The sequence below is a fragment of the Choloepus didactylus genome (genome assembly GCF_015220235.1).
Source record: "Choloepus didactylus isolate mChoDid1 chromosome 25 unlocalized genomic scaffold, mChoDid1.pri SUPER_25_unloc1, whole genome shotgun sequence".
Lineage (NCBI taxonomy): Eukaryota > Metazoa > Chordata > Mammalia > Pilosa > Megalonychidae > Choloepus > Choloepus didactylus.
The window spans coordinates 811,450-822,573 of record NW_023637606.1 but is presented as its reverse complement, the minus strand read 5'-3'; the positions used below and the strand labels follow the sequence as shown (position 1 = coordinate 822,573).

At 66.0% G+C, this 11,124-nt stretch overlaps 1 protein-coding gene across 1 annotated transcript in view; it reads right to left on the bottom strand.

The window, feature by feature from the left end:
- Window positions 1–10,908, bottom strand: part of APC2 (APC regulator of WNT signaling pathway 2) — a 90,496-nt gene extending 79,588 nt beyond the window's left edge. Inside the window, exons 1-15 of the mRNA XM_037823804.1 lie at window positions 10,741–10,908; window positions 8,344–8,502; window positions 7,644–7,734; window positions 7,339–7,510; window positions 6,432–6,540; window positions 6,192–6,308; window positions 5,839–5,916; window positions 5,626–5,724; window positions 4,878–5,268; window positions 4,563–4,658; window positions 4,257–4,396; window positions 3,850–3,927; window positions 3,450–3,566; window positions 2,847–3,061; window positions 5–1,993 (exon numbers count right to left, since the gene is read on the bottom strand). Coding sequence (XP_037679732.1) covers window positions 5–1,993; window positions 2,847–3,061; window positions 3,450–3,566; window positions 3,850–3,927; window positions 4,257–4,396; window positions 4,563–4,658; window positions 4,878–5,268; window positions 5,626–5,724; window positions 5,839–5,916; window positions 6,192–6,308; window positions 6,432–6,540; window positions 7,339–7,510; window positions 7,644–7,734; window positions 8,344–8,484 — 3,833 coding nt within the window. The 5' untranslated portion in view covers window positions 8,485–8,502; window positions 10,741–10,908. The remainder of the gene's footprint in view (window positions 1–4; window positions 1,994–2,846; window positions 3,062–3,449; window positions 3,567–3,849; window positions 3,928–4,256; window positions 4,397–4,562; window positions 4,659–4,877; window positions 5,269–5,625; window positions 5,725–5,838; window positions 5,917–6,191; window positions 6,309–6,431; window positions 6,541–7,338; window positions 7,511–7,643; window positions 7,735–8,343; window positions 8,503–10,740) is intronic.
- Window positions 10,909–11,124: the final 216 nt, after the last annotated feature.

Here is an 11,124-nt window from a genome sequence, read left to right as displayed (position 1 = left end):
CAGCCGCAGCTCCACGTCCTTCTGGACGTAGTGCTCGTGCAGCGGCAGTGCACTCAGGCTGGACGCGCAGGAGAAGTTCTCATCGGGCTTCTCCACGGTGAAGCGCACGCTGCCCGCGTCCAGCTCGGACGGCGGCTGGTACCTCTCACGGCAGTCAGCGATGTCCAGGAAGCGCTTGACGTAGCTCTCCCACTGCAGGCTGAACTGGCTGGTCTCGCGCTCACCCGGGCCCGGCACCGGCGGCGTCTTGCCCCGGCTGGGTGGCATGGTCTGCCCGGGGCTGTCGGGCAGCTCGCTGGGGCTGACCGTGCCGCTGCCCAGCCCGCTGCACGGCTCGCTGGCGAAGGAGCTGGCGATGGACGGACTCTCAAAGCTGCCCAGCGAGCTGACAGAGCTGCAGCGGCTGAGCACCAGTGGTGTCTCCTGCACATAGTTCTCCGATGAGCTGGATGGGGTGGCGTCCTCAGCCCCCAAGCCCCGGCCGGGGCCCCTGCGGGGCGCTGGGATGGCCACGGGCAGCGAGCTGGCGCCCGGGCTCCGCCATGCTCCTTCCAACCCTGCCTCGCCTGGGCCGGCCGCCTCCAGCACCTCCAGGGACGAGTCGCTGTCATCCATGTCCCCAGCCTCGCTAGGTCCCGGGCGCCCAGCCGAGGACAGGGAAGAGAGAGAGCTGCAGCGAGACAGGCAGAGTGATACGTCCTTGCCTGCAGTGGGCGGCGGCCCGGGCGTCTTCTCGGGCCCCTTGCCTCGGCCCACAGTGGGCAGCCAGGCCTGCTTCCGGGTGCCGGTGGAGGCCGCGGGTCCTGTGCCCATCCTAGCCACGCCCTCAAGCAGCGGGACGTGCTGGTAGCTGGGTGACAGCTTGATGGTGCGCACGTGGGCGTCTGCGGCTGCCACGTCTAGGGCTGGGGGCTCAGCTGGGCCCCCAGCCAGCCCAAGGTCCAGCCGGCTGGGTCGTGCCCGGGCCCCCAGTGGGTCCTCACGCTGCTCAGCCAGCGCGGCCAGGGGGCAGGGCCGCAGGTGTTCGCGTGGGCAGTAGCCGTCGCTGGTGCTGCCGCTGTTGAGGCTGTCGTTGGAGAGGCTGGCGTGGGCCGCCTTGAGCCGCAGCAGCGGGTGGGCCCGGCTGCCCACCTCCCGCCGCCCCGCCTCGGGCCCCCGGCAGGGCGAGCAGGACTGGGCGCGGCCCTCCCGTGGCGCCTCCTGCCCGGGGTCCCCGGAGCTGAGGCTGAAGCTGTCGTCAGACGAGGTGTGCAGGGTGGAGATGTCCTCCACCAGTCGGTCAATGCGAGCCACTGCCAGTGCCAGCTTGGCCTGGGCCTGGGCCGCCACCACTGCTTCCTCCGCGTCCCTCACCTTCTCTGGCTCGGGACCGCGGCGGGCTGGCGGGGTGCGGGCCAGCGCCTGTCCATGCAGGAAGGGGCTACCCAGGAAGAGGGAGAGGGCAGCGGGGCCTGACGGCTCGGTGGTGGCCGTGGCCAGGGAGGGCGCGTCGTCGTCGTCGAAGCAGCCCGAGTCCGAGGCGTAGTCCCGGGCCAGCGCGTCCAGGTGCCGCAGTGGCGGCAGCGGCTTCTTGGCGGCGGCCTCGGGCTCGGGCTCGGGCCCGGGCCGGCCCCGCTCGCCCAGGTGGCCGAGCGCCTGCGCCAGGTGCCGGGCGTCCAGCTCGGCCTCCAGCGCGCGCTGCTTGCGCACGTAGAGGCTGGGCGCGCAGGTGCCCGGGGAGACGGCGGCGGCGGCCGCGGGGCACTTGGCGGGCCGGTGCGCCAGCAGGTTGCGCAGGGCGGCCGCGCTGCCCATGGCGATCATCTTGTGCCGCGAGTGCACGAGGTTGCGCAGCATGCCCACGGCGCCCAGCTCCCACAGCAGCTCCTGGTCGCGCGCGCTGCGGGCCGACAGGTTCCAGAGCGTGCCGCACGCGTTGCTCACGATGGTCAGGCTGTGCGACGTCAGGTGCTGCAGCAGCGTCTGCAGGCAGCTGTGGTCCCGCAGCACCTGCCTGGGCGCCGAGGGCCGGGTGAGGGTGGGGCCGGCAGGAGGGGCGGGGCCGGCGCGGGTGAGGGCGGGGCCACCGAGCCGGGAACTGAAGTCCGGGTACCGGGGGGATGTTTTAGTATCTAAGCATACCCTAGTCCCTGTTTGGTATAAGTATACCCCGAGCCACTTAAACTCAAAGTCAAAATACAAATAAAATAAACGGGGACAACTGTATGATGGTAATGTGATCAGTGGATTATATACTTTGGATGATTGTATGGTATGTGAATAAATCTTAATAAAAATAAAAACGGGGGAGGTATATGGGAAGTCTACTTTCTGCATGGTTTTTTGGCAAACCTTCCAGTGCTCTAATAAAAGAAGTTATTTTTTATTTTATTTAAATTACATAAAACATTAAAGTTAAACATTAAATTCTATTAATATAAAAATAAAATTAGGTTAAATCAGAATAAAACAATTAAAAACAAAAATTATATCAAGGTAAAATTAAAATATAAAGTATAGAAATTAGATTAGATACAAATTAAATTAAAATTTTAGCATAAGTAGATCCAGTGCAACATGTGAGATATACTAAAAACAAAATAAAATAAGATGTGTAAATTACATTATGATTAAATTAAAAGTAAATAAACATAAAATTGAATCAAAAGAAAAATTACATGAAAATGAAAATTTAAATACAAATTAAAGCAAAGTAAAGCACAACGCGATTTAAAATGAAACAGGAAACGTTTGGTGTAAAGGCATCTTGCAGGACCTTTGGGATCTGCCTCCACGCGGTTCCCAGGAGGGCGGGAGAAGCCGCGGTCCCCGCCCCGCGCGCCCCGCCCCGCGAGCCCCCTCCTGACCTGTAGTCCTCGCGCGTGGCGACCAGGCTGGAGACGTTGCGCAGGATGCCGCCGCCGCTCTCGATGATGGCCAGCGAGTTGCTCTGGCACTTGTAGGTGAGCGTGCTCACCAGGAAGCCCAGGGCGCCGTCCACTTGGCAGATGGCCGCCTTGTTCTCCGTGCTGTGCGCCGACAGGTTCCACAGGGCGCTGAGCACGCCCTTCAGCGTGGACTCCTGGGCGCGGGGTGCAGGGAGGGTCAGCAGGCTGGGGAGGTGGGCAGCGGCCCATGCACCCCACCCTGCGCTCCCCGCCCCCTCTGCAGAGGCAGGGACAGAAAGTGGGAGGAAAAGGTCCGAAACTGATTTTTGAATAAAATATAAAGTTATCAAATCCGCGGCCACAGCATCTTGGAGCTGCAAAGGCTGGGAGCCTGTGTCAGTCTGTGGCTGGACTGCTCTGGACAACATTCTGGCTCAGCAGTGGGTTGTTGGGCTTGATTGCTCCCTGAGACGGAGACCTCACTATCTGTCACAAATGTCCCCCTGCCCTGAGGCTCACAGCAGTGGCTCCCTTCCTGGGCCTGGGGGACCCACCCACCCCAGGCCCCTGCCCGGCACCCACCTTGGAGGCCCGGAGGACACACTGCATGAGGGCCGTGACGCTGCCGACCTCCCTCAGCACCTTCTTGCTGTTGATGTCGGCCCGCCAGGACAGGTTCCGTAGGATGCTGGACACAACCTGGGGCAGGGGGCAGGGTGACCAGGGAGGCCTGGGGGCTCCCAAGGGGGTCCCTCGCCCCTGCCTTCAACTCCAGCCAAGCGGTGGGACTGCACAGAGACTGGCCCGGACACACATGGCAGGAAGGAGGTGGACAGGGAGGGGAACCCACCAGCCAACAGGGCAGGCCTTTGACAGTCAGGGAGAAGCAAAGGACAAACTTCCAGAGTCACCCTGCAAGGAGCGCCCCAGGATCCCAGGTCCCACCCCACCCAGGGGAGCACCCCGTCCCAGCCGTGGGTACCTGGTGGAGCTCCTCGCTCTCAGATGCCAGCTGGGCCACGATGGCCTCCATGCAGCCCCGGCGGGCACACAGCGCGGCCTGTGGGGGGGCAGGAGGGTCACAGGGGCTTGGGGAGACCCGAGGGAGCTGCCCTCCACCCTCCGGCCCCTTCACCCCCTTTCACTGAGCACCCAGCCGCCAGAGCCTCATGGCCTGGAGGGAGAGACAGCAGTCAGCCCATTGCTCAGATGAGGAAACTGAGGTTCAGAGAAGGGCAGGGACCCCACTGTGAGAGGAGTGCAGAGGACAGTGTCCGAGCTGTAGCCCTTCTGCCGCAGGCCCTCTCGGGGCCTCAGTTTACCTGACCGTCCCTCGGGGATGACCTGCCCAGCCTCGGCCAGGTGAGGTTCCAGAGGCCCCGCCCGCACCTTGTTGGCAACGTCCCCGAAGGTCAGGTTGGTGAGGATCATGCCCGCGTAGCGGCGCAAGGCCAGGTTGAGCGGGTCCCGTGTCACCTTGTGCATCTCATAGTCAACCTGCAGGAGCTCGGCCACAGCCTGCAGCCCGCCTGCGGGGGCACGGGAAGGGGCGCTGTGAGGCTGGGGGCTCACCCTGCGCAGCCCCACCTTCCTCCTCCCAGCTTCGGGCTGGGCCGCTTGCCCTGCCAAGTTGCCCTCCTCTCTCCACCTGCCAGGAAGGCTTCCTGGAGGCAGCGGCAGGGAGGGGGCGCTCACCCAGCTCATTCATGGCACGGCGGTACTCCTCGTCGAAGGACAGCTTCATCACGGCACAGGTGGCCTGGCAGATCTGTGGCTCGATGGGGACGGGGGCTGTGGGTGATGGGAGGGTCAGAGCCACCCCCGGAAACTGTCCCCGAGTCACCCCGCAGGTCCCCTCCCCTCCTTGCCCTCCTCCCCACAAAGTTCTACAGGGATGGCCCCAAGTGCCACCTGCTGTGCCGGCTGCAAGAAAGTTGGTGCCCAACTTCCTTGGACATCTGTCCCTCACCTGGCCAGGCCCCCCGACGGCGCGCGCCCCCGCGCCCTCACCCGCGCCGCCGCCCTCGGGCCCGCCGTCCCGCGCCTGCAGCCAGTCCCAGCAGGTTTCGCAGTAGGCGCGGATCTGCTCCAGCACGTGCAGGACGCGCATCTCCTTGCGCGCCAGGCCCTGGTCCGGCTGTGAGAAGACGATGTTGTGCAGCGCCGCGTTGGCGCGCATGCGCGCGTCCTTGGCGCCCGGGGCCGCCGGGGACCCCGAGCGACCCCCGGCGCTGGCCCCCGCTTCGGCGCCGTGCAGGATCTGCAGCAGCAGCGGCAGGCAGCCCGAGCGACGCATGGCCACGCAGCTCTCGGGCGAGCTGGACATGGCGAGCAGCGTGCGCGCCGTATCCTCCTGGTCGCGGGTCGCCAGCATGGACAGCAGCCAAAAGACCACCTCCACCTGCGCGCGGAGGGGACGGGAGGGCGGGGTCAGGGTGGGGACCCCCGCCCGCTCACCTGCCCAGTCAGGGGCAGTCCGCACATCTGGGACATGGACCGGGGCATCGGGGACCCCCTAAAACGGGGGGAGGTGATCTGTGCCCCCAAATGCTCACCCCACCGGCCTCCCTGGGTGCCCCCCACATCTTGGGGGCCAGTGCCTCCCAGGATGGGTGATCCACCCCCATGCCCACATGCTCCACCAGCCTAGCCGTGAGCCCCACCCCAGGACGGCACCCCACAGCAGGATGCCGGACCCGCATCACACGCACCCCACCTGGCCTCCCAGGGACACCCCCCGACCTGGGGCCCCTCTTACCTTGCTGTTGCCGGGCTGGGGGCCGCCATCGTCAGGGTGCGTGGGGGCCTCCGTCTCAGGGTCCTCGTCCACCGATACCGGCTTCACCGCCAGCAGGGCCTGCGGGGAGAATACCAGGCCTGGGGTTCGCCCCGAGAACACCCCACAAAGTGCCCATTACGACGTCACCACCCCCCCGGGGCCTGGCTTCTTCCGCCGCCCTCCACCCCGTACCTGGGGCTCCGTCTGCTGCACGCGGTCCTGGGCCTCCAGCAGCTCCTTGTCGATCTGCTCCAGGCGGGAAGCGCGAATCTGCGGGGGAGACCGCAAAGCTGGGGCCCCACCCCCAGGCAGGACCCCGCCCCCAAGCCAGGCTCCGCCCACAGCCGCCCTTGGCCCCACCCACGAACTCATCTGGATCCTGGCTCCGCCCAAACCTTCTGCAACCCCTGATTGGCCAACCGGCAGCTCTGTCCTGTCCCATAACCCCGCCCCCCGCGTCAGACCCGCCCGCAGCGGGCGCTGCCCTCAGATTCGCTCGCAGACGTGAGGCCCCGCCCCCAGCCGGCCCCGCCCCGCCCCCGCACCTGCGCGCGCTGCACCATCTCGTCCGCGGTGCCGAAGCGCTCCTCCATGAGCGAGCGGATGTGCTGCGCCTCGAACTCCAGCTGCTGCCGGATCAGGTCCATCTGCATCGAGAACTGCTGGCAAGGGCGGGCGGGCCGCGGTGAGCTGGGCCCGGTGGCGCCTGCACCACCCGGGCACCCCCGCCCCGGGCACCCCCACCCAGGCGGAGCACCCCCGCCCCGGGCACCCCGCCCGCGCACCGTCTCCACGTGCGGCAGCTCGTCCAGCCGCTTGGACAGGCCCTGGAGCTGGGAGTAGTACCACAGCTTCTCCTTCTCTTCCTTCTCGATCTCGTTCAGCAGGAAGCACCTGGGGGCGCATGCAGGGGTGGGGTGGGGCACCATGTAGATGGGGTATCTCTTGATTTGTGCACTTGCTTATAGAGTGCACACTGTGTGCCAATTTCACAGGCAATATGTCAGTCCCCCTGGGACTCCCGGCACTGGGGGAAAGCCAGGCTGCAATTAATGGGGTGGGGCACAGAAAATGAATTAAAGGGAGAGCAGGTTATTCCTTGGTGAATCCTCACCCTTGGAGAAAGGCTCTGGCTGGGGCTGCTCCGCTCTCACACCTTTCCTGCACTTGCTAAGCTCCCTGCAGCCAACGCAGATGGGCTTCAGGCTCAGCGTGCTCCAGGCGCAGCAGCACCCCTCCCCCCTTAAAAACCCTGTGGGGTGGCGCTGCTATTCCCATTCTACAGAGCAGTATCTGAAGTTGGCAGGGTTAGGGGACTTGCTTGAGGTTCACACAGCGCAGCCCGGACTTAAGTCCCCTGGCAAACTGCCCTGTCCGAGCCCCCACACCACAGCCAAGCCGAAGCAGGCAGCCTGGACCCTGCCTTCCTCTGCTGGCACAGAGCCCAGATGACTTGGTTCTCGTCCCTCTCTCCACAAAGGCTGCCTTGAGCCCCTCTGGCTCCAGGCCTGGCTCCGAGCACAGGCGCCGGACCCAGCCATCTCCCTGACGACGTCTGCGGGCCAGGGACCCCTGGGGATGTCTCCCAGGAGCCTTCCCCTCTGCCAGGAAACTACCCGCCTCTGTCCTCCAGCGGGGGTCAGCCAGGCCCAGAGAGGAGGCACGGAGCTGCTCAGTGGCCGGCTGGCTCACCGTTCCCGGTCTAGCTCCTCCAGCAGCTGGATGGTGGCCCGGCTCAGCTCGCCCGTGCCGTCCTTGGAGCAGTGAAGGGGGCTTCCCTCGGGGCTCCGGGCAGGGGGATCGGGGCCCAGGGCTGGCGGCTGGAACTTGAGGTTGTACAGGCTGGTGATGTCCATTTGCAGGGCTGGGGGGGGGGGGCAGGGACGGAGAGCGCGAATGTCAGTGTCCCCCCACCCCCTTCCTCCCGGCCCCCCATGGGACGGGCTGGGGCTGGCCCCCGTGTGCAGACTGTCCCTCCCGCAGTGGCAGCCCCTCACCTTTCAGCTGCTCTAGCACCTCCGTCTGCCCTGAGGACACGAGCACCCGGGCCTCCTGCTCCAGCTTACCCTGCAAATGCTTCAGCACCTCCTGGGGGTGGTGGGGAGAGGGTTGGAGTCAGACCCCTGCCCGAAGCTGTCCAGGGGCCACCCCGTGAGATGCTGGGCCTGGCTGCCTGCTCCCGGGTCTAGCGTCTCAGTGTTTGTCCCTGTAACTCCGGACTGTCCCCTCCGGCCAGCCCCTAGCATTTGTCCCTGTCCCCGCAGACCATCCCTCTGGCTAGCCCCTGGCATTTGTCCCCATCCTCTCTGGGCAACCTCTGGCCTCTGTCCCTGTCCCTTAGGATCATCCCCTCCAGCCAGCCCCTGGCGTTTGTCCCTGTCCCCTCCTTCCAGCCCCTGGCATTTGTCCCTGTCCCCTCTGGCCAGTCCCCAGCATTTGTCCTTTTCCCCTCAGTCCAGCCACTGATATTTGTCCCTGTCCCCTCCGGCCAGCCCCTAGCGTTTGTCCCTGTCCCCGCAGACCATCCCTCTGGCTAGCCCCTGGCATTTGTCCCCATCCTCTCTGGGCAACCTCTGGCCTCTGTCCCTGTCCCTTAGGATCATCCCCTCCAGCCAGCCCCTGGCGTTTGTCCCTGTCCCCTCCATCCAGCCCCCGGCATTTGTCCCTGTCCCCTCAGACTGTCCCCTCTGCCCCCACCTTCATGCCGGACGTCTCGGTCTCCAGCTTGGACAGGTGGCTCGAGTTGTCCTTCAGCTCCTGCCGCAGGTGACGGTTCTCGGCCTTCAAGGCCTCCACCTGCCGCACCAGCTGCTCGTAGGCCGCCACGGAGCTCGTCATCTTCAGCTCCTGCAGCGCCTGGGGCCGCGGGAACACAGGGTCACCAGAGCTGGAGGGGGCAACGCTGCCCCAAGCCCCGCCCACCCGCCTAATCCTGGGGGCGGGGGATCCCCGGCAGGGTGGGCCTGGCCCGGGGAATCCGGGGGACAGACGGCATGGCAGATGGAGTGACAGACAGGGACAGCGGCGATGGGACAGGAAGACAGGGGGACAGAGCAGTCAGACGCACAGAAAGCCCCAACACCCAGCTGCCCCCATAGCCGGGCTCAATGCACACTGACGGCCAGACAGACAGACTGTCAGTCTAAGGCAGCAGATGGACTGGGCAGCCCAGGCGCACTCAGCTGGAGAGACAACAGCTAGATGGACAGAAGGACAGACTGACAGCTGGGACCCTCCCCCCAAAGCAGCACAGCCTGCCGGGGGCCGGCCAGTGGACAAGATCAGGTTAAGGTCACTCCCCAGCACCTAAGGAAGCAGGCTGACAGTGGGGACGGACAGACGGTCACCCCGGGAACCCCCGCCCCCGCCATCAGCGGCCGGATCCTGGGGGGCTGCCCCTGCCGCCCCCCTGGCACCACCTCGTCCGCCTCTTTGTGTCACTGGCTGTCCCCTCACGCTGGCCCAACCTCCTCCCTCGCCCCGCCTCCTCCCCTCTTTGTTCCCTTCCCACCCACCCACCCGCGCCCACCCCCTCCCTCCGCCTTTGTCTGAGGCTGGCCAATGGCAGCCCGGCCCTGTGGCCACACCCCCCAGGAGCCCCCTCCCCTGGCCCACCAGGGCCCCCTCCCCACCCCAGCCCTGCCCACAGGGGGCGCCTGCTCCTTTCCAGCCCCCACCCCATGCAGCCACATCCATTCATTCACTTGCTCATTCAGTCCCCTCTCCCTCCCCCTACCCCAAGAAGCCCCCTGCCCACCCTGGCGTCACCAAGGGCTCAGATGAGCCCGGAGTAGGGGTGGGGGGCCCTGTCCTGCTCGGAGGGCCCTCTGTGTGCCTCGTTGTGTTTTCTGGATTCTGAGTCTCAGGATCCACCATGAGGCCGTTCCCAGAGGGGGAAACTGAGGCCTCAAGATAAGGAAGTGGACAAGGTGTGACTGGAACCCAGGCTCTCCCACTCCCCGGGCCTCAGTGTGTCCATCTGAGGAACAGGGACAGCTCGGCCAGCCCAGCTGGTCTCCCGGAGCTGAGTGGGGCTCAGGTGGGAGAAAAGGCACAGGGCAAACCGTGATTTGCAAAGCAGACAGGAAGGCAGGAAGGGGACACGGCGAGTTGGACGCCAGCCTTCACCTCCCACCCTCACACCCGCCGTGCCCAAAGCTGTGGGGATCTCAGCTGGGGACCAGGCCCAGGGTTGGGGCCCCACACAGTGGCTGAAGCCATTGCATCGTGCCCAGCTGGCATGTCCCCCCCACTCCCAAACCCAGCCCCTTCCCAGGGCCCTGTCCACGGTGGCCACATCTCCCCAACCTGCTCTCATGTGGCTCCCCTTGAATGGCCCAGGCTGAGCCTCTGACACCCTCACTCTCCCCCACATCCGGTAGTCAGACTGACCTTGGCCACAGGGCCACGCAGCCTGAGGGCCTAGACTCTGTGCCCCCAGCAGCTTGTTCAAGCTCTGTCTGGCTAGACTGTCCCTCCCCCAACTCCTGAGACCATCACAGTGTCCTCGCCAGCCTCCTTCAGCCTCCACGGGTCACTCACGCACAGCCAGAGAGATCTCTGAAAGTCACAAGGCAGACCCCGGCCTTCCCCTGCTCAAACACTTCCCATGGCTCCCCAGTGCCCTTGGGGTGAAGACCTGACCCTCCACAGATGCCCTGCCTCGCCTGCCACCCAGCTGCTCTCCGCCTGAGCCTCTGCTGCCTGGGACCCTCTTCACCTGCCTCCTGCCATCCCTCCTGGGTGCAGGTACCTGGAGTCTCTTCCTCCAGGAAGTCCTCCTGCTTGCCCCTCACCCCCAGGCTGGGCCAGGCGCCTCCTGGGGACCTCTCCTGGAAAGCACCTAAGGGAGACCCCAGTCGCTGGGTATCTGAGTGGCATGGGTGCAGGACAGCTCATTCCTCATCCAAGACCTCAGTTTACCGAGAGGGAACCTGACGCCTGGGGAGGCCCTGCGACGTCACCCAAAGCACCCCGGGCCTGCGCGACATCTCCGGGAGATGGCGACAGAACCCGGGAGTGGGTGCCCGCGTGACCGGCTGCCCCGGCCTGGACGCCCCTCCCGCGGGACTCAGTTTCCCTCCCAGCCCCCACCTTGGAGAAACGAAGTCCGCGGGAGACCCCGCTGCGGGGGCCGGGGTCCTCCTCCCTCCGGAGTCCGCAGTCCGGCCTGAGACCGCAGCCCTCCCGGGGGCTCCGGGCGCACAAAGCCCGTCCCGGCCCGGCCAGGCGGCGCCGGGCGAAACCACCGCGCGGGGGAGGCTGCGGCTGCGGGATGCGCGCGCGGCGGCCAATGACAGCGCGGGAAGACGGCTGGTGCCATGGCAACAGCCAATGGCGGCCCGGGGCGGGGCCCGGAGGCCGCGGGGCTGGGGCTCGGGCGCGGGTTCAGGGACTGCGTGTGCGGGGGGAGCGGGTGGGGGTAAGCCCTCCCCCCTCCCCAGGGAAGGGGCGCCCCAAGCACCGGGACCCGCGTAC